Source organism: Rattus norvegicus, chromosome 3 (assembly GCF_021556685.1).
Source record: "Rattus norvegicus strain SHRSP/BbbUtx chromosome 3, alternate assembly SHRSP_T2T, whole genome shotgun sequence".
In the NCBI taxonomy this organism is placed as follows: domain Eukaryota; kingdom Metazoa; phylum Chordata; class Mammalia; order Rodentia; family Muridae; genus Rattus; species Rattus norvegicus.
Window position 1 is genome coordinate 115,578,646 of NC_141536.1, and position 21,489 is coordinate 115,600,134.

General features: G+C 42.4%; 1 protein-coding gene across 1 annotated transcript in view; it reads right to left on the reverse strand.

The window, feature by feature from the left end:
* Nucleotides 1-5,807: 5,807 nt before the first annotated feature.
* Nucleotides 5,808-21,489, reverse strand: part of Anapc1 (anaphase promoting complex subunit 1) — a 79,807-nt gene continuing 64,125 nt past the window's right edge. Inside the window, 9 exon segments of the mRNA NM_001107771.1 lie at nt 5,808-8,738; nt 10,970-11,104; nt 12,871-13,069; nt 14,532-14,627; nt 15,204-15,290; nt 16,769-16,907; nt 17,910-17,977; nt 18,288-18,365; nt 19,204-19,321. Of these exon segments, the coding sequence (NP_001101241.1) occupies nt 8,623-8,738; nt 10,970-11,104; nt 12,871-13,069; nt 14,532-14,627; nt 15,204-15,290; nt 16,769-16,907; nt 17,910-17,977; nt 18,288-18,365; nt 19,204-19,321 (1,036 nt within the window). The 3' untranslated portion in view covers nt 5,808-8,622.

The following is a 21,489-nucleotide window of genomic DNA, read 5'->3' on the forward strand; positions in this document are numbered from 1 at the left end:
AGGTATCAAAAGAGCAAAGAAAGCGGATCAAATAGAGATTTAAAATAAGAATGTAAATCACACACACACAGACACACACACACACACACACACACACACGCACACTGCATGGCTGAGGAGCATTTTATTATACTGGTTATGTTATTTGAGATGTATTCTGTTATGCTTTGGTCCTGTTTTACCTAATGGTAGTTTGGTTATATTATTTGTATTAATAAATATGTTTTACTAAAAAGGTCTCAGCTAGCTCACAAAGCAAAATCTAGCTCCTCGCTGTTGAAAGGTCATGTCAAAGTGCTAAAAGCAATGCTTGGGGTAGGGAAGGACAAGTAATTGGCAACCTCCGGCCATCTGGAAGCCAGAGGAAGGCAAGCCAGGTTAGAGCATCTAAAGCCTTGGGAACCCGAGGGAAACCAGGCACTAAGGTGACTCAGTGGAGCCAGCAGAGGGTGAGGGGTGAGATGGAGGGGGAGAGCACTTGACCTGCAAGCTTGATGTGAATTTGACCCTGGGAGTATACCACATGACAGAAGCAAGAGAGACCACGCCCCAACAAGGAAGACGGTAAAGGCCCACTCTCAAAAGTTTCCCTCTTGGTTTTGAAGAGGTGGACATTATGAGATTTGCCCTTTTTGCAGAGAAACTAAGTTTAATCCCTAGCATATTTATATGGAAGCTCACAACAATTTGTAAACTTAGTCCCAGGGGATCTGATGCCCTCTTCTGGCTGCTGGGGGCACTGCAAGCGTGTGGTACATGGACATTCTCAAATGAATGAATTTGAGAAGCACTCAAATACATAAACAAGTGGGAGTTCCGTGACACACATGTACCTTCACACACATACATCTCAAAAGAATATTAAACATAACTCAAGAATCAGGTTGGTCCTCTGATGCTTATTGTCTACAAGTTCACATCATCAGCATGAAATGCAGGGGCTCCAGAAATTGGAGTCCCTTTTACTACACAAGGGAGAATCCAATTAGTTTTCTTTATAAACTAAAGTTGCTTGTGTTTGGAATATTTGCTGTTATTACATCCCCCAAAATTATTGCAAGCTCTTTGCCAGTGTTCATTTTCTGCCCATAATGAGGCGGCAATCTCAGCATTAGAAAAAGGAACCACAATTTCTGCTGGGTCCATTCCTGTTAACTGATGAACTCTCGGTTTTCCTTTCAGAATCAATTCAGAAACTTTTTCTATATATGTTTTTAATTTTTTTTACTGTGTGCTAAAAATATTTATTCTAAGATATAATCTTCCCTTTGCATAAGAATTCCTGTGGGGGCATGATTAAAAGGCAAGATAACTAAGATACAAGCCATCTTTGGATCAATACAATCTTTATGTCCAACTTGTAGTTCCTTTCCTACTAGAGCCCATTTCTTTTCAGCTTCAGCTGACAATTTTCTTTGACTATTTAAGTCTTTATTACATTGTAAGGTTTGAAATACATCACTTAGCTCTTAAGTAGTCATTCCAATTGTAGGCCAGAGCCAGTTTATATCTCAGCAATTTTTGAAAATCATTAAGAGTTCTTAGTCTTCCCTGGTTTGTACTTTTTGTGTTGAATCCTTTGTAGACTTATCCTATGTCCTAGAAAATTAATAGAATCTCCTGTTTGTATTTTTTTCAGGAGCAATTTGTAATCCCCAACAAGGCAAAATTCTCTTTTTTTTTTTTAACTTTTTTTTCTTTTTTTCGGAGCTGGGGACCGAACCCAGGGCCTTGCGCTTCCTAGGCAAGCGCTCTACCGCTGAGCTAAATCCCCAACCCCATGCAAAATTCTCTTTATTCCATCAAACATTATTTGAATCAGCCAGCAAAACAGCATCCTATAATGGTAAATTATGGACTGAGGGAACTGCTTATGAATTATTTCTAATAGCAACTATATAAGCAATGGCATCAGTAGAGCTATTTAACATTCCTTGTGGTTTTCCAAAAGCTTTCCAATGATACCTCTTTATTGGACAACTTCTCTTAAAAGTAGGTACTGAGAAAGTAATCCTTTCCCTATCATGTTCGTGTAAAGGGATTGTGGAAAAGCAATTTTTAAAATCAATCATGGGGTTGGGGATTTAGCTCAGCGGCAGAGGGCTTGCCTAGTAAGCGCAAGGCCCTGGGTTCGGTTCTCAACTCTGAAAAAAAAGAAAAAAAAAATAAAATCAATCACTATAATAGGCCATTCCTTAAGCAACAAGAAAAATAATGAGATTCCAAGATGTAATGAGCCCATTGGCTGAGTGATTTTCTTAATTGCTCTCAGATCTGTCAACATCCTCCATTTGCCAGATTTCTTTTTAATGGCAAATACAGAATTCCAAGGGCTGGTGGGCTTTTCTGTATGTTGAGGCTCCAGCTGCTCTTGGACTAGCTGTTCTAGTGCCTAACTTTCCTTGTGTTACAGGCCATTGTTCTATCCGAGTAGGTTTGCCAGTTTAGTGGTAGGGCAGCTGGTGTTTCATCAGCAGTGGCTTCCACACACATAGCTGAAGAGTCGGCCTTTATAGTATCCTGTGGACAGTCAGTAACTGTCTTCAATGACATCTTCTAATCTCTTTATCAGAAATATCTCCTCCCTCACAGCCTGTCTTTAAAATTGGAGCAAAGTTAATCTGTATTTCCCCTAGTTGCAATAAATCTCTTCCCCATGACTTCATGGCTATATCTGACACATATGGCTTTAAACTTTCTATTTGACCTTCTGGTCCTATACATTTAATCCATTTTAGACTTTGTTTTACCCTGAGACAATGTCCCAATCCCTAAAAGCTGTGTAAATACTTTTTGAAGTAGCCAAGCTGAATTCCAGGAACCTTGGGAAATTGTTATATCTGCTTCAGTATCCACTAATTCTTCAATCTCAGTGGCATCTAATGGTAATTTTAACTGCAGGCTCCTATCTTATATAGTAGATTGCCAAAATATGAATGGTGGGAGAGGTGAGGAGAGGTTGTTTTGTTGGCGTCTTTAGAATTTCATTTCCCTAGGAGCCACTCTATCTCCGTTAAGTGGTTTAAGCCTTGAGCAGCTGTTTGTCTTATCAGGCTTTGAATTATCTAATTGTTTTTCAGAGTAATCTTTCCTCGGTGGACAGGAAACGAATAGCTCATGTCTTTTGTCAGGCCTTGAGCAAAGCCCCTTAGTTAGTTTTCTGAAATTAAGGAATTGCCTTGGATATCCTTGGATGACCTATATTTATGAGCCCCATGGCTGTTCCTTCTACATCATCCACATTTTACAAGAAACTTTTTCCCTGAATTATTACTATTATACAAGAATTTTCCTTAACAACTGTTCATAGTCCTTTAGGGAATGACACGATCTTTCACAGCCACAATGAGCATTTTGTGTTTAAATCTCCTGTAGTTGTTTGCCTAACTATAACCAAATTGTGAGCATTTGCTTCTTTGTCTGCAGTAATGTTATTTCATTCATAAAGAGGTGCAGATCTTGCTCTTAAAGGTCTAGTGGCCTTTTTGCATTCAGCATTAGCATTTTCAAGAGCTAGAGATTCAGTTAAACTTTCTCTAGCAGTTGGATCTAATATCGCTTTACTCAGAGCTGTAGCTGTTCTTTGCAAAAAGTCAGTGAAAGATTCATTTGAACCCTGGATTATCTTTGTAAGTGATTTGGCTCATCCCTGTTGTCCCACCTTGTCCCAAACATTTAAGGATACTGTATGATATTGCTTTAGAACAGCAATCAAGGGTAATCTGTACTCTCAATTCAGAATTCAGACCTTCACCTAGTCATTGGTCCTTGACAGTATGAATGCCTCTAGTCCTATTTCATTGCTCCATGACCAAGGCCTCATCTTTCCAACATGTTACTCATTTTAATTGAGGGCCAGGCTCTAGGATGGCTGTCATCAAGTCTCTTCAGTATTTTGGAGTTGTATGATTTTGTGTGGCCCAGTTATTAAGTATTTGTTTGACCTATGGTGAGTGTAAGCTATAACTTATTTACTGCTTCTTTGAACCTTTTGAAGTCCTGTTCCTCTCTAGAGGAACATTTGAATTCTTCCCTCATCTGCTAATCCCTTTGTCAAGGTCGGGTAAATCATTTTAGGTTTCTTAAAAGATGCAGACTGCCCTGCAGTCTTGTTACAAGGTGGTGTTGTATGTTCTGGCCTTCCTCTGTCTCTATCTTAGTATCTATCACAGTATTTTAAAGAACTTTTTGTAAATTTTGTTCTAAGACTTGTTTCCATTTTTCATTCTTTTCCTGGATCATTGTCATCTTTTAATCTTTTATATAAACCTAATTTTTCTTCTAGTTTGTTGCATTTTGTTTTATCCCTGATATTTTAGCAATTTCCTCAGTCTGATCTATGTGTTTTTGTAAATTTTCCTTTAAAGCTTGCTTCCAAAATGTATTTCTCCCATTTTGTTTCATCTCTGATATTCTAGAAGATGGGCCCTCATCTCAGTGCAGCTGGTGGGGACCTGCCTGTGAGGCAGCTGCAACAGGCCACAGGGAGAGTAGTCATCGTCCAGATCATGGAGCAGGAATGTAGAGGTTCAAAACACAGATCAGTTAGTCTGATCTATAAAGTTTTGTAATTTTTTTCTAAAGTTTTATCCTTTGAGAGGACTTGGAAAGACAAAACGATTATTAAGGTTAAAATTGAGGACTATTAATGTGATGTCATAATAAGTAATATGATCTTTCTTCTCCTATTTCTAACTTGGAATGAACTTAAAGGGCATTAGACAAACTCCAAAATCTGTGTCTCTCATATTTATATGCCTTATATCTTTATCAATTTTTAATTACTTATATATGTGTGAATTTTAATATCTAGTTCCTTTTTAGTATTAAGATACAATTTTTTTACCTTTCTCAAGTTTCATTGTGCTCAAATTCTTGTCTCCCTCTGTTGTTCAGCTCAGGATACTGCAGTGGTTCCTGACTCCTAGGTTTACAGGGAAGAGTGAATCACAGAAAAATCTGTTTCTGTCTTTGGGTCCCAGCAGTCCTGGGCTCTTGGGGGTACAGTGTGTATTTGCACGAATACCTGCTGTGCCTCTTCCCCACTCTGGAAAGATGGGGTAAACCCTGCCTCATGCCCTCAGGGTTTCACTGAGGGCTGTGTTTTGAACCTCTGCATTCCTGCTCCTTGCTCTGGACTGACCCTTCTTCCTGTGGCCTGTGGCAGCTCTTTCCCAGGCAGGTTCCCACCAGCTACAGTGAGGAGGAGGTCCTCTTTGGCCCACAGAAGCATGTGTGCCAAAGTCTAGCAAGTGTTGTAACCTTAAAAGCACTCCTTTGTCTCTCAGCCACTGTAGGCGGGCTAGCTCTTTTGGTCTGAGACACTGCACGCTCACCGGCTTCAGTCAAATGCTCTGTAGCAGTGGGGCTCCTTGTTTTCCACTTTTTTATCCAGGATTGTAATTAACTGAATATGAAATTAAAAGGTTTGGATTTCATGCCTTATATGTTGAGGGTCATCTGTAAAAGCCAAGTTTTCCTCTGGCCCCAAGCTCCTGTATAACAACCTGCATGCAACCATGTGGACAAGTTCCTCCTCAGCCTGCCTCACTCCTAGAATCCTTACTGCCTATCAGATGTCCCACTTCCTATGTCCTGCTGCAGCTACAGGCGAATCAGCTTGACAGGTACACAGTCAACTGCATCCATACAGTACACAGGAGGTTTTCTCTATACACACATGCACTCACACATCAGTTAGAGAACCAATGACATACCAAAGTAATGACAGTGCCCAAGTCCACTTAGCAATTCAATGAGTTTATTGGGGTCACTTATAAGAATAGGGGCTGGTGGTGTTCCAAGAACAGGAATGACTCAGAAGCATCTGTATCACCTAAAGCCCACCTCAACAAGAACAACTCTACACAACTTGCAGGCTGTTTGACTAGTCAGGGAATCGCCTCCCAGGCAGCCAGGCCTCCTCTGGGGAGCTCTGCTGCTAACAGTCAACCTGTCCCCTTCTGTCCTGTCCATTTCTACAACCTTGGGGAAGCACTTTGTGGCTCTTGGGCTTCAGCTTTCCAAGACATGTGAAGCTTAGTGTCTTGAGCCTCCCCTCCTCCTTCAACCAGAAGGAAATTATCAACACTAGCTTCTGGCTTTTGTCCTTGTTTTAGGTACCTACCCTCCACCTATAAGGTGACCATGACATCATGACCCAACATGTCTTGAATTCTTTTAAGATTTTATGTATGCCACTCTCTTCAGACGCACCAGAAGAGGGCATCAGATCCCATTACAGATAGCTGTGAGCCACCATGTGGTTGCTGGGAATTGAACTCAGGATCTCTCTGGAAGAGCAGTCAGTGCTTTTAACCACTGAGCCATGCCTCTAGCCCCACATCTTGAGTTTTTAAAACACATGGTCTGCAGCCTCACAAGGCAGAGACTTGAGACATCCATTAGCTACAGAGAAAAGCTAACAGCTCAGCTAAGCATTGGAGTATAAAAGAACAGGAATTAAGATCTGGCAGGTGCTTATAAATCTTACTAAATTTATTATGAAATTCCTGTTTTAAAATTCTGATATGTTTCAAGGGAAAAAGAGTCTTAAAAGTACACTCGAAAATATTCTAGAGGAAAAAAATTACAGTATTAAAAGTTTACCAAAGAAGTGTTTTTAGCTAAAAAACAAAACTTGAACAAGATGCTCTATATAATGTGATCAATAGTGACAGACTAGGTCAATGGGAGAAACATCAAGAAAACGCACAAAAACCCCTGTGATTACAAAGATGTTTGCCTGCTTTTCGGCCGGTTCACAAGTTCTGTCAATGCTAAGTCCTTTCAGTTCACACTGAGGAGCTGTTTCTGATTCTCTTGGACTCAGAATCCACACAGGCAGCAGCAGACTGGAGCAGGGTTGGGTGTAGCAGACTGGGTAAAGCCCAGAATGTTGAGGACTACGATGAAGCAGTGTAGCTCAAGTCTGGCATCTGAGCTCATTGCCTTGGCTCCCACATCAGACCTTGAGGGAGGAGCAGACGTCAGTACCCTTTGGGGGAAGAATCTGAGTACATGCTCAATTGTCTGTCTGCTGGACAGTACCTGCACTCAAAGCGGCTACACCTTGAGTCCCCATTCCACACGCATCAGACGTGAAGCAATCCTGGGTAGTCAGCCTTCCCTTGAAGTCACAAGTGCCACTTCTGATATTAGAATACTTCACTGCCAGGTGTTTCTCTGACTCTCCCCTCGATGTGGTTCCCAGGAGGCAGCTGCTGTGTTTGGTAAGACTGGTTCCCACAGGATGGTAAATATACTAGTTTATCTGATGATGCTAACATGCTGACTCAGGGGCACTAGAATCTCTTCTTGGTGCCCATCAATGCTGCTTCCACTGTAGTCAGTGCTCTCTTTCAAGTCCTCCCATGGCCACCATAACAACTGAGAGTGAAAAATTACTTGGACGGTGGGTTCGATGTTGATGCAAACTGAACGTTCATCACCCCTTGCCACTTAAGTGCAATCCTTAATCTAAGAGGGAAGGAAAACACATTTTGCCCTAAAAGTCAGCCACAAATTACCTTGCTGCAGGCAGACGAGCAGACGGACATTACCAAATCCCAGCGGAGCAATTTCTATTGGCTTTTTCAGAAACAAGCAGGAAACCAGTGAGTGTGCAGTTTGCTGTTCCTCCTTGTTCACAGTCCCACTTGTCTGAGAAGCTGTGAGCACAGTAGGAACACTCTTCCTGTCACATGGCCATCATGAGCTAACCTGTACAAAAGCACTTTCCAGATAGACTGACTTCTGCCTTTAAAAATATTTTAACACTCCTCTGTGGGGTAACTTTGTATTTAGGTATTTTGAGCAGGTGTCGTGCACTAGTCTGCACAGGCTGCAAAACCAAGTACCACAGACAAGATAGGATGGCTTAAGCATCAGGAATTTATTTCTTATACTCGTAGGTGCAGAAGTCCAAGACCTTCTGACTGGTTCCTCACAAAGGAATCTTCTTGGCTTGTGAGCAGCTGTGCTATGAGTTCTCACAAGGTGCAGAGAGAAGACATCTCTTCCTCTTTTGAACAGGCCATCAAGTCTACAAAACAGGGACTCACCCTTAATTATCCTTTAACCTTGGTTATCTCCAAAGAGCTGCAGCCTACATAGCTGTACCAAAGTCAGGGCTTGGGCATGGTCCAGTACTCCATGCTGAGCAAGTCTTCATTAAGTAGAAATCTGCTCGCAGTAAAGACATCATCCACCATGGGAAGCACGTAACAGACAACACAGAAACTCTCCTGGGGTAGCAGAAAGTCCACTCTCGCGATGTGGCTTTTTCTGAGTACAGAACCTGAACCACTAAAGTTCAAAGGCTTCAAAACTCAGCCTGTCCATTTATTCTCTGAAGTCCAAAGCAATCATCAATAGCTTCGAAAACAAACCAAAAATCTTTATTTATAAAAGTGAGTTTTAACTGACTTTTTATACATCATATGACATATGGACAGCACCAGCGTTATCTGTAATATTTTCAACATGGGTTTTAAACACAGTGAGGCGTATGCATCTGAGCTCCGTTGGTCACAAAACAGAAATGCTGCCGTAACTTTGCTGCCATCAGGATTCTGCGCCGCAGTGGTTTTTGGGGGTAGGTTTACCGCCGGAGGTGGTCGGTCACATAACCATCGGCTGTGGATTCCCGAGCAGCACAGGAGCCAGTCTCAGCAAAGCGCGGACTGGCATTTTTAGGTGTCTGAACCTGAAGAGGAGTTCAGCAAAGCTTGTGCTCCCTGAAGAACAGAGATGCAGAAGGTTACGTCACTACACAGCCTCAGCCACACAGCCCTCCCAAGCTCAGCACACCAAGCTCGAGCCAGGAAGCCTTACTTCTAGACAAAGTACCCCAGTGGCAATCTTTGAATTTTTAATTTCCTAAAACACTTTAAGAATTTAAACTTATCCATTCTGAACTTCAGAAATTACCACTGTGAAAACTTACTTGTGTACATTAAATTCAATTAACCTTAACTACTATAAGTGATTTTGAAAACTATTTTAATACTTGATTTTTGATCTGTGGGTTCGATCTTTTACAAAAACAACTTCCCATGAAGAATGAGAGTTGGTCCCACAAATTACATGTAACTCACTGGGAGTGAGGCTGGACATCCAGGGTTTTGGAAGCTACCCAAATGATTCTGTTTGTCTATCAAGATCTAGACCCACAGCCTCTGAGGGAAGCATGGGCATCACCAAAGAGTCCTTTAAGTTTCTTTATCCTTTCCTCTCCACCCCATAGTCCCAGCAGCACAGGTCATACACCTTCCTGTTTCTCTGCATGTTGCCTGTTGTTTTTGTTTTTGTTTTTCTCATTCTGCAATGTTTACTTTCTTATTTGAATAAGAACAGGGTGGGGAGCAAAGAAAGAAAATAGAGGGGGAAAGGTAGAAAGAATCTTGCCTAGCCAGGGAGAGACAGCTATTTGGCTTGTGGCAAAGTACGAACAACACAATGTGGAGGCAGCCTGAGGCAGCACCAATCTAACTAAGCACCAGCCTGGGGCTGCATCACATGAGCTTGTGGCCTGTAAACAGTAGCTGCTGTTACCCTTGTTATTTATTCCTGAGATAGGGTCCTGTGTGGGCCAAGGCCAGCTCCTACCTCACTCTATAGCCAAGGATGGCCTTGAACTCCTTCCCCTCCAGGGAATTTCTGATTTCCAATTGCTTAAATTATAAGTGTGGGCTACTAAGCCTTTCAGGGGTGGGGCTGTTCTTATTGTATGCCACATACTGAATTTCACCTACTTCACTGCTGGGTACTTCCGAGGTTTTAGCTATTGGGCTTTGATCTGGGTACAGTTAGATCTCAAGAAAACATACATGCAGTTATGATCATAGATCACAACTTATGTTGATCCTTTGAGTATGGTGTGACCACAACATTGTATATAGTCCAGAGGTAATTTACTTCCTATGGCTGAGGCTATACCTTCCTAAATTCTACTATGAAGCGGTGGGACAGGCACTAGTGAACAGCTGGCAGGTTATCTTCTAGTCCACATGCAAGCTCTTCCCTCAGGGAAGTCTATTATATACAACTTTTGGGTCAGTACTTACTTCTAAAACCAGAAACTCCCCTGGTACTTCCTGCATGGCTCGTTCCTCTCTGATATACATCTTGCAAACTCTGGCTCCCTCGGTCTCTATACCCTCACATCTCCCCACAACTCAAGGAGTTTTCCTGGCAATGCATGTGTTCCCTTTCCCTACCATAGCTGAGAAACTCCCAAACAATCCAATCCGAAAAGGTAACACCAAACCTTTAGCTGTATCTTATGCATCTGTCTGACTTTTGTATTTGTTTTCATTGGAAAGGCTACAGAATACATGGCCATTACTGGTCCGTTTATACTGTATTTTCTCTAAGGTTTCTCTAAAGCACATAAACACAAGTGCCATCAAACTAAAAGTGATTGCACACTAACAGAGCAATCCTCTCCTTCTCAAAAGTATTCTCCATTCTCAGTTAAGGGTAGCAAATAAATGTGACGTGAATAAATCAGGCTGTTCTACAGACAAACTTAGCGACTGATTCCATACTGGACATAGCACTCAATCAATAGCACTGAAGTTTTAGGGTAACAGAGACTGTGATTATATAAACCTTTAAAAACCAGGAAATCTTAGAAAGTTATAAGAAAAATAGATAAGTTCTGTAAATATAGCTCAGTGGTAGAATATTTGACTATGTCCAAGACATTGATTTCAATCCATAAAACTTAAATATATAGAAAGATGTCACTCATATATGGAATAATATACATTTAATTTATAGTCCTGCTCTAAAAACATCTTTTTTCAGAGGTAAAAGTATATGGTTTGCTCTGCTTTCAAAAAGTATTCTCAACAAACACAAATCATAAGCAAAGGTAAGCAGTGCAATTAGAGAAGGTGACTGACAGGAGCTTCTCCCTAACTAGTGAGGAACAAATACTGAAGAGAGGCTGAGATGGGGTTACCTTCCAGTCCCAGGGGTGGCAAGTGTCGCGGTGCTGGCACAGAGTGGTAGACCAGGAAGCAGGCCAGCATGTTTAGCTGAGACTTCTCAACAGGCTGCCCACTAAGGTAGGCATGCACACACACATCGCCTCCAGCTGTGAGGACACAAACGGAGTCGAATGGATCAAGAGCAGAGGCGAGGGAAATGGGAAGATTACTTTTGCTACTTTTTCATCAAGTGCGGGCTTAGCCCTTGGCACAGACCAGGCAGTGCTGCACAGGTACAGAGGCTACGGCAGCCTGAGGCTGCCTAGTTTAGTGTGCCGAGGAAGTGCGGAAATACACACGAATACAGGTGAGTACAGTGTAACAGATACCCACTGTCACATCTTTCCTCCCAGTGTAACATCCAAGGAGACTGATCTCAACCCAGAACTAGAATCTATTTACTCTTAGCAGGAGATGATCAGAGCGCATCTGAAGGTCTGACAAGCTCACATTTCTGAGTAGCAGGTCTGGAGCACTGGCAGGAAAATGCCGCTTAGGAGCCAGGCTTTGAGAATCCTAGCCCAGAACAGCCAAGGCAGTCCTATCCTCCACAGATACAGTGGTCAGCCGAGGACACGTGACCTCAGACAATCAGGGAAGATACTCTGTGACAGGAGGGGTGGACTGAGGAATAGGGTGACATGCAGCTTGGGTCACATCAAGATGCTCAACACATCTGCTTCTGGGATAGGAATGGTCTTCACGCCATGTTCCTAAAACATTTCCTTTCTCTCTCTGAGCATCATGAACAGCTGGAGAAAAGGAACTGTTGGCTGTTTCAGTACCACAAGGGGAAAAAGTGACCAAGCAGAGGACAGCAAATACAACTTCAGGGGTAAAAGTCGAAGGTCCAGCAATTAACAAGTCGAGTCTCTTAACCCTGTCTTATCTCCAGTAATCCGAGCTTACCACTGCTAGCCTCATTATTTCAGGTCAGTTCAGTCTTCTGTTACAGACATAGGACATTTGAACCCAAAAATAAAGTAAGAGAGATAAAGATGTCTGGAAAGCTGAATTCACCAAGTGTCCTGAAGAACCACAAACCAACCAGGTCACTACTCTAAGACTGCCTGTCCCTGCCAAATAGTTTTTATATTCTAAAATGTTTGCTATCAGAAAATGTGCCAAGACTCAATGGCATACTTCTCAATAGCAAAGGTTTTCTACAGGTGTTGAAATACCAAACCCAATGGAAAGAAAACAATGACATTTATTATATAACATTTTTACAAAAGGGGGTGGTGGTGGTGGTTTAAATATCTATCAAAAACATTTCAAAGTTAAGGTCGGTGCTGGTAGAGTTGCATCCTTCATTTGCTCCTTGCACACCTCTTTATTGTCTGATTGTTTGACAGAAACTTATTCCCAATGTCACAGCAGGACAGCTTAAACACAAAAGCAAGAACTGTTATGACCATGACTAGGGATGGTATGTGCTGAAAGCAGGCCACCATCAGATACCTGGTGCAGGGACCTGAGTAAACTGAAAGGACATAGAGACCCAGGACCTGGCTGCAGAAAGCCACCCTCAGGCACAGGTGACATATCAAGGCATTCCCACGGCTGCATCCCTCCTGTGAGTCAGCATGAGTAACTTGATGGCTTCCCTCTTTCTCAGGTTAGCACTTCCCCTGGCAGAGCCAGGGCCACAGGATGTTCAAGATATCACCGACTCAGTCAATGTGCCCTTTTCCTGGGGCAGGTAAATGTATTTCTTTTAAAGACACTGACGTATATAACCAGACTTTGACTCCTCAAACAATCAAGTTGTAGATTATGCCCAGGTTTACCTTGCTTGCCACTGGAAACTGTTAAGAACAGAGAAGCCTCAGTTGAGTTACCGTACAAGCACAAGGACACAGTACCACCATACCTTGTAGCCACTGGTCCAGGGTGGAATCAACAGTGCACTTCACCACAGGTAGGAACTCCGAGTTTATGAAGAGCCCTCGCTTAGGATAGGTCTGCTGCCTTTCCTGGTGGCTTCGTGAACTGAAAAACTCTAATATCAACTTTATCTGCCAAAGATCAGATGTGTTCGACATGTCTCTCTTTTTAAGACTTCTTAAAGCCTGTGTAAAGAGACAGAAAGAACAGTCTGTTTAATGAAATGGCAAGTTGTTCTAATCACGTTGTCTTCAGGGTATGTTCCAAAATGGCTAACAAGATCAGCAAGAGGCTATGGAGATTCATGGGTATTGAAGTGTCATTGACTACATTAAAGAGCCCTCCCCAGTGTGGCTTAACATGAAGGCAACTTCCAAGTAAAAGCAACAAAGGTCAAGTCCATTCTTGGCTCAGCAACCCTGAATGATGAAGACCCCTCCCCACACACACACACACACACACACACACACACACACACACACACACACACACACACACACAGGTATAAATCTCTGGGGAAGAAGTTGGGGTACAATGACATAGCAGGGACAGATAGGAATCCCAGTGGGGCAGAGACCTAATCACTGATCACACTGATGTTAAGAATCACCCATAAAGATACCATGGTTACCACCAGAGGAGACATTCATCCATGGAGACTGCTCTAGATGGTGGAGGGATGAGGGTACCCACAGTTTGTAAAGAGAAGAGAACATTTAACTAACAACCAAGAAGCCTAACTTAGCTGCTGTGCCAAGAGAGGCAGCACGCAGAACACCAGCACAGTACCATGAATCTCTGCAACTGAGAAGAGAAGACCCACACGGTAACACATTCTGGCTGGCCCTATGCTCCTGCTGAAATGCAGAGTGCGACTTTACATATTGTGATTTTCATGCCTGGGGAGTTGTTTCTTGCCTAATTGCTTTTCCCACTCAGTTATCCACAAGATTATTTTTATCATCAAAGATTAGTTCTTTGGCTTGAGAATAGAGTCCCAAATGCCAATCTATACACTTTTCATATTACTGTAGAATTTTTAAAACTATGGGTTCTGGATTTTGCCCACCAGATTCTAACTTAGAAGGTATGAAACAGGATTTGAAGATCTGCATTTTAAGATTGCCCAGACTAATTTTAGCCAGATTATGTCCCTGTTAGGCACTTACAAAATATCAAGAGAATAAAAATGAACACCATGTCCCTAAATCACCAGCTCCTGGTTCTAAACTGCCTGCAGACTTGACCGAGGAGGTGGAAGTGCATATCCAGGCAAACAGCAGGGCACACAGGGCTCACCTGCTACTCATCTGTGGCCTTCCCATGAAGAAAGGTGGCAAGAGATGACACAGGAGGACTAGAGCAAGAAAGGAAATGATCTCTTCCTCTCCAAACCAAGGGAAGAAGACAGAAAGGGATGTGGGACTCCCAAGAGGAAGGCAGTCTCCAGAGAGCACGCCTGCTAGCACAAAGTCCAGCCTTTGGGCATCAGCATAGGGCTGTCAACTGGAAATGGTTTCTTGATAAGATGTCTAAAAGTAAACAAGAAACTGAATCCATAGGGATCTTCCCACACTGTGTAGTGGGTCATCTGAAGCACATCATCAATACAATTGCAACAGAATGCAAATGATTTTGGAATCATACCTGATCCATTGCTATGTAGGCAGGCAACATCTCTGGAGTTTCCTGAGCAACACACTCATAAAGTATGGAAGAAAAGAGGTCCAGAATCTCCTGTTTCTGTGGGAAAGCACAAGTACTTTGTAGCACATCAAAGCATATCACAAAACCAATTCAAGAAACAACCTGTGACAGCTACTAATAGCTCATTCTGAAGCTCTACGATAAACAGTGTAAACAGTTCATCTCTTCACAAAGTCATAGTCCAAACAGTGTTATAACATCACTGAAAACACAAAAAGAATGCTGAGGTAGCAGCATGTGATCTGGCACATAATTGATCAATTTAGGGTTAAAAAGAAAAAAAAAATCTGTGAGAACAACAAAGACGAGCCTTCAGTCAGCTGGGAGTGGGATCCAGAAAGGCAGCACAGCACCAACAGAGATGTAGGGGTAAACAACACCCAGGTAAATGGAGTTCTCAGAGTCACATCCACAAGGGGACTGGGGAGAGAGGAAGATGTGGTGGTGGCAATAGAAGGCACAGGTTTTATCAGCAATCTCTAACACACATAAAGGATATCATCAACCTCAAAGGCAGGCATGAATAGTACAGGTGACTTTGGTTGTCTATTGATAGAACTAACAAAGTCTTATCCTGGTGCCCGGCAAACAATAAAACAATATAATACTTACTTGGCCCATGCTCACAGTCGGCTTGCAGAAATATTCAGCAAATGACAGAAGTGCTGGATCAGAAGTGAATGATGAAATTGTTTCTGGCTAAAAAGAAAAACAATTCCCACTTTAAATGAGATAACCAATTATTACTTCCCTTTCTGCTCACACTATAAGGCCTATAGTTATAAGAACTCTACCCCCTCCTTTCACACAATGGTCCCACAAGACAAAACAAGCTAGAATCTGTCATCCTGTTCTGTTAGGAAGTTACAAGCTTTTGCAAAGGTAATATGAAGTGTTGATTTACCAAAAGGTCAGTAATAAACATGTCTTCTCTCATATGAACTACTCAAAACTGAAAATGGAGTACTTCAGGTTAGGTTCCTATTTTACTTCTGAAATCCCAGAAGGCAAGATATTGAGCTGTCCTTTAATATTTATATACTTTCAATATTCAGAATTAAGCTCAAACTTACAATTGGATTAGCTTTTCATGCAGGTTCTGTTAGAAAAAAAAAAATGCTAACTTAAGCCAGAAAAAAAAAATCTTCAAAATATTCTGGCAACAATCCACACTTGACATCAAGGCTGGGGCTTCCGTACACTCACACCCCGATGGCTGTGAGGAAGATCAGTACCGGCTGAGCGGTTCAGATGAGATGTAAGTGGACTACATGAACTGTTACCTCCTTACTCAGGAAGAAAGGAAGTGAAAGTGGCTGCCCCCGGCGGCTGAGCTAACACAGCTTTGCTTGTGTGGCCTGAGATCCAGGTACTCAGAGGCTCCTCAACAAACCTCTGCCCTGAAATCCTTAAATCTGAGATTAAATTCCCAAGTTTAAAGCTAGATGTGTTACAGAACACATTCTTAACGGCAGAAATGAATTCTAGAACACAAAATATGCACTGAACTTTTCACAGTAAAGAGCTTTAACTCACATTTTAACCATTTTTTTTTTCATTTTACACACTACTGTAGCTGAGTACTAGGAAATAGTAAACTAAAAAGCAAGACATAAGCTGTCATCAAGATTAAAGAAACAAGTGTGGTTTAATATATGGGTTTTCCCCTCAGTGGAGTATAGCCACGCATGGTGGTGTTTGCCTATAATCCCAGCACTCAGGAGACTGGGGCACAGAAACCACACAGTATGGCTGGGCCTGGGTTACAGCTCAGTAAGAGAACATCTAACACTGGCCTGCATAAAGTCCTGGGTTCAATCTCCCGTACCGCAAAACAGAGACAGAGAGCCAAGGGCAGCCAAAGAGGTGATGCCAACCTGGTCAAGTGAAACACTATCAAAGGAAAGGAGGTGGGGAGGGGAGGAAAGGAAAGGAAAGACTAACAAGTGCTAACTTAGAAATTCTCTCTCTCTGAGGGACTAGTAAGTAAAATAAACCAAATCCTGCTGGTAGTGTGGAGGTTTTTATAGGTGTCATTAAATACAAGTCTTACCCATAATACTAGCAGACATCCCAATTTTATTATGGGTGTCATATAGAAAGCAAGAGGAACTGTGGTGCATTTAGCTTTACAATCTGCAGCAATCAAAGACGGTGCTAGTGCAATGCAACACTACCTTGAAAGCCCGGGCCTCTGAGTTCCTGTTAGCCACAGTCTGTGCCAACAGACTCTGCCACCCCATTGGGTCTTCTTTGTAGGAGAGCTGGCCTGCCCTGAGCTTTACATATAAAACTCCATCCTTGGAAAGAATGGACCTGGAAGGAGGAAAAAGATGATTTTATGGGAGGTATCATTAGTAGTTCTCTGCTGAAGTTGGTGTTTTCCAGTGCCACTTTTATAGGGAGGGGAAGAAGTTGTCCCCACTCTCTGGCAGGATTATTAACTCTGCACAAAATGACTGAGTGTACATAAGTGAGGGTAGGGTGCACCCCCACTTTTCTGTGATGTCGAGATGCATGAACTTGTTCAGTGAGAAGGGATTCCACCTGCTCACGATTGAGCCTCTCCAGGATCTTACCTAACCCTGCTGATTCCTGTGTCCCTAGCAGTATGCCTAAGTCACTGAAAGTACTAAAGAGCCAGTAACTGTTTTGCAATAGAAAGAAAATACTAATTAATCTAAGACAGAACAAAGAGAAATTAGCTACTAGACACCAAAATATAACTGGAACCAGACTATGAAACTTTTACATGCTTGTCAAAACTTTCTGTGAATTTAAACAATTTATATACTTCCTAATGTATAAAACTAATTATTTGGATATATTTTATTCTACCTGAAAGGAACCTCCCATAGCCTTATGTTAGTTGTTATTTTGTCTTTTTTTTTTTTGAAGTTGAGAACTGAACTCAGGGCCTTGTGTTGTGCTTGCTAAGCAAGCGCTCTACCACTGAGCTAAATCCCCAACCCCCTTATGTCAGTTGTAACAAGACAAGGGTACAAAGAAGCAACAGGAGATGTCTGACAGGCATCGGATGCTATAAACAGTCCTTTTTACACTAAATCTTACTGTACCCATCACTATGTAATGCTGAGTCATTTCTCAATGAACATGTGTAAATATTTACCATTTGACTTTCAAATTAAAACTTTTAATCTAAAACAAATCTGGCTTCAAAGATATAAGCCACATTGATCAGCATACCCTATGTGCTGTCATGCATGAGACCAGAGAGTAACACTGCGCAGACACTGCTCTAGAACCCAGCTCTCTGCAGACTTCTATGTACTGCTGGAGGCTAAAGTGAGAACTTACCTCAAGTGCTGCTCTCCCTTGCTTAAATCTATGAGCAGTTCCCAGTATCTTGGCCCTTTAACCTTCATCTGCAGGGACAAATGTGAACACAGTCACTCAAAGCTGGCAGACCCAGCACGCTTCTTATAGGGAACAGTGCTCGATGCAATGAGTCACCTGTAAGTTAACGCGATCCAATTGCTTGTGAACCACCCAAAAGGTATGTGAACCATGTTCCGAAAGAATATGGACTATCAGTAAAAACCTCTAAGACAAGACTTCCTCTGCCCTTCATGAACATTCCTCCTGCAGTTCTTTTTCTTAAATAGGAGGACCCTTACAGATCTGTAATTCTGTTTCAATTTGCCCCCTGGGTAAACCTCCCAAGTCACAACTCACCTGCTTTAGAAGATGGAGTTCTGGAAGCAGGGTTGGAGCCATCAGTTCTTCTTTGGTCTGTTCATACCACTGAGTGCCCTTCACAAAGGTAAAACACAGCCAGCATGAGCCAAATGTCACTCTGTGTCTCCCCTGGCTCATGGTCTGCACATAACCATGAAACAGTACAACCCCTCCAATAGTTTTGCTCGGCAGTGCTAGCCTGAGTCCAGGGCCTGGTGCACACCAGGCAAGAATTCTAGAGCTGAGCTGCGGCTAAATCCCTAGTACTCAGGCCCACATTCTACTACAGAGCATTCATCACCTCAACACCTTGGTGCCTTGCTCTTCACTGGGTAGCAATGCCGGAGGGCTGTGCTTCTACAGCATGCGTTTATACACAAGCCCCATTTTTCACCTAGTTTGCTGTGACAGTCGCCCCAGACTCTTCAGTTAGATAAGAGCACTCCACACAGCCCTCTAACTCTCACGCTGCCAGCACTGACATCACACCCCACCACACATTTCCTTTAGGAATGACATCATCACACTTTCACATCTCAAAGTGTGGCAGTTTGATGAACAGAAGTATTTAATACTGTGGTACAGACTACATGATTTGTAATCTATGTATGAATCCCAATGAAAGAGAAACAAATTTAGGACACACAAATACAAAATGTGGTGATTTTGAATGTTCAACAAAACCAAACTTTAAACCAGACTCACTTTGTAGAACACTACAAATTAGCCACCTAAAGTTACCAGGAACATTTCCCAGTGATCAGCTCTAAGGAACAGCGGATAATGTCAAAAGTCGCACACAAATACAAGAGCAAGACGCGGTTTTATGACTGTCCCACTTAGCACCATCACCTTTTGCTAAAATGCTTCCAAAATGACCTGACCTGCAAAGAGGACAGGGAGAGCTAGTCACCTTGTAAGTAACTTCTATAAGGGCATAGCAGGGTGTGTTTGTATCCACATCCACAGGCACCAGGAGCCTTGGTTCTGCAGCCAGCACGTAGAGGTGCCGAAGGGCCTGGAGATGATACCTGTGCACAAAAACCAAAGAAGTAAAGAGACCAGTGACAGGAAGGAGCCTGACAGTCGCCACTGCTGACAGGCTGCACAATGCTGGGTGCTAAGTACTTTCCTATGAAGAATCTGAAATGCAGATGACAAATTCAATGAAAATACAGAGAAATTCTAGTTTAAATGTTTTATTATACTGTTTAGTGTATGTGTATGCATGTGATACATGTATATACACAGAGGTCAGAGGACAACTTTTAAGGAGTTCATTCTCTCCTTCCATCACGTGGGTACTGGGGTAAACTCAGACCATCCCCTGATAGGCAAGCACCTTATCTACCGAACCATCCTGCAGACCCCAAAGGACTGAGAAATCCTAAGAAACTACTTACGTAATCACTGGTACAAGAATTCTTCATCTGAGTTCACAAGGAAAAATTTTCTAAGAAAGTAACAATTGTCTTAACAGGAAAGTATTAACTAATGGTGACCTAAACACTGCTTTAAAACAACAGTCCCATTCGACCATTCTTGGGTGCTCCACACAAGACACCTCTTGTCACCTTTCTCAGGGATATGCTGTAGCTGCTGTATTTCTCCTCAGGGTTAGTAGGGAAGAAAGGAGAGCAGTCCATTCTCTTCAGAGAACACTTTTTCTGTGTATACATCCTTGCACACAAACAACTGAAATACCTAGTAAAACACTCACGCACGGGAATGTCAGTGTGTGTGCATTTGCTTGTGAGTCTTCACATTAGAAACCCTAACTTTACAATTTTCGAGATCCCATTAAAAAGTAATGAAATGAGATTACAATAAAAGAAAAAACAAAACAAACCAGGATTGAGGAGATGCTTCAGTGGGGTGATAAAATACACATGGTTTAAGTATGAAGACTTGAGTTTGGATCCCCAGAACCAATATAAAAGTCCAGTGCAGGGTCATAGACCTGTAACTCCCCCCGTGCCAGGAGACTGAAGACACGTGGATCCTGGGATGCTGGGTGCCTTGGTGGTCAGCTATTCAAGGTCTAGATTCAGTAGGAACCCTATCTCAAAAAGTACAGTACAGAATGACAGACAAAAACATACCCAATGTCAATTTCTGACCTCCACATGTACACACAGGGCATATACACAACGTATATGCATGCACACATGCCCAGTGTGGAGAAACGAGTGATAAAAAACAGCCTTGTTCTCACTCAAATCTATTCACCACTGTCAGGGTATTAAAAGTAAAGCTGAGAGGAGGGGAATCCCTGCCATTAGTTATATTTAAACGTGGGGGAAGGGCAGAATTGGGTACTGAATGGGCCTTGCACAGGCTAAGCAGGCACTCTGCCACTATACTACACGCAGACCTACATAAGATTCTTCGGATTTATCACCAAATTGCGTACAGTGGCACATGCCTAGAATCTCAACACTTGGGAGGTTAAAGTAGAAGATCACAGGTTCAAAGGCAGCCTGGGTCACATACTAGTTCCATGCAAACTTTACACATTAAAACCTTGGGGAGGGAGGGAGGGAAGGAGGGAGGGAGGGAGAGAGGGAGGGAGGGAGGGAGGGAGGGAGGGAGGGAGGGAAGGAAGCACTCTCCTGCAATGACCTGGTAACTGAGTATAACAGCTCACTGAAACATTCTAAATGGCATGATGGAGGCCACATGTCGGAGTTGTAGGAAGTTAGCAATGTTCGTAAGCTCCACTAACAGTTTGGATTTCAGATCAGGCTACTTTTGCAGAGCTGACTTTCCTATCACTGGCTATACTTGACACTTGAGAACACAGTCATGGTTAAGTGGCTTTAAGGGCTCCTGACATTTTATTAGACAAGAATGCTCCTGACTTTTGGACAGACAACAGATTACATGCAGTGCCGGCTGCCTACAATGTCATTTATCAGGAACTACTCTCTTCCCTCTCCCACTACACAAAAGAAGTCCCTTATTCTGGACACCTCCCTAGAAAAGGAGATGCTAGTCATTCTTTGTGCTCTACAATGCTCTCTAATGCTCACGTTATATGACTTCAGACTACTGTTTCCTGCCACTTCTAAGTTGACTATTTTATTTTTTATAGGTCTCTATTTTTGTCTCTCTTTGATATTATTTACACAAAACTTCTCAGCAATTGTGTAAAAGAAAATTCACACCGCCACTAACTCAGATTATATTTTTTTTCTTA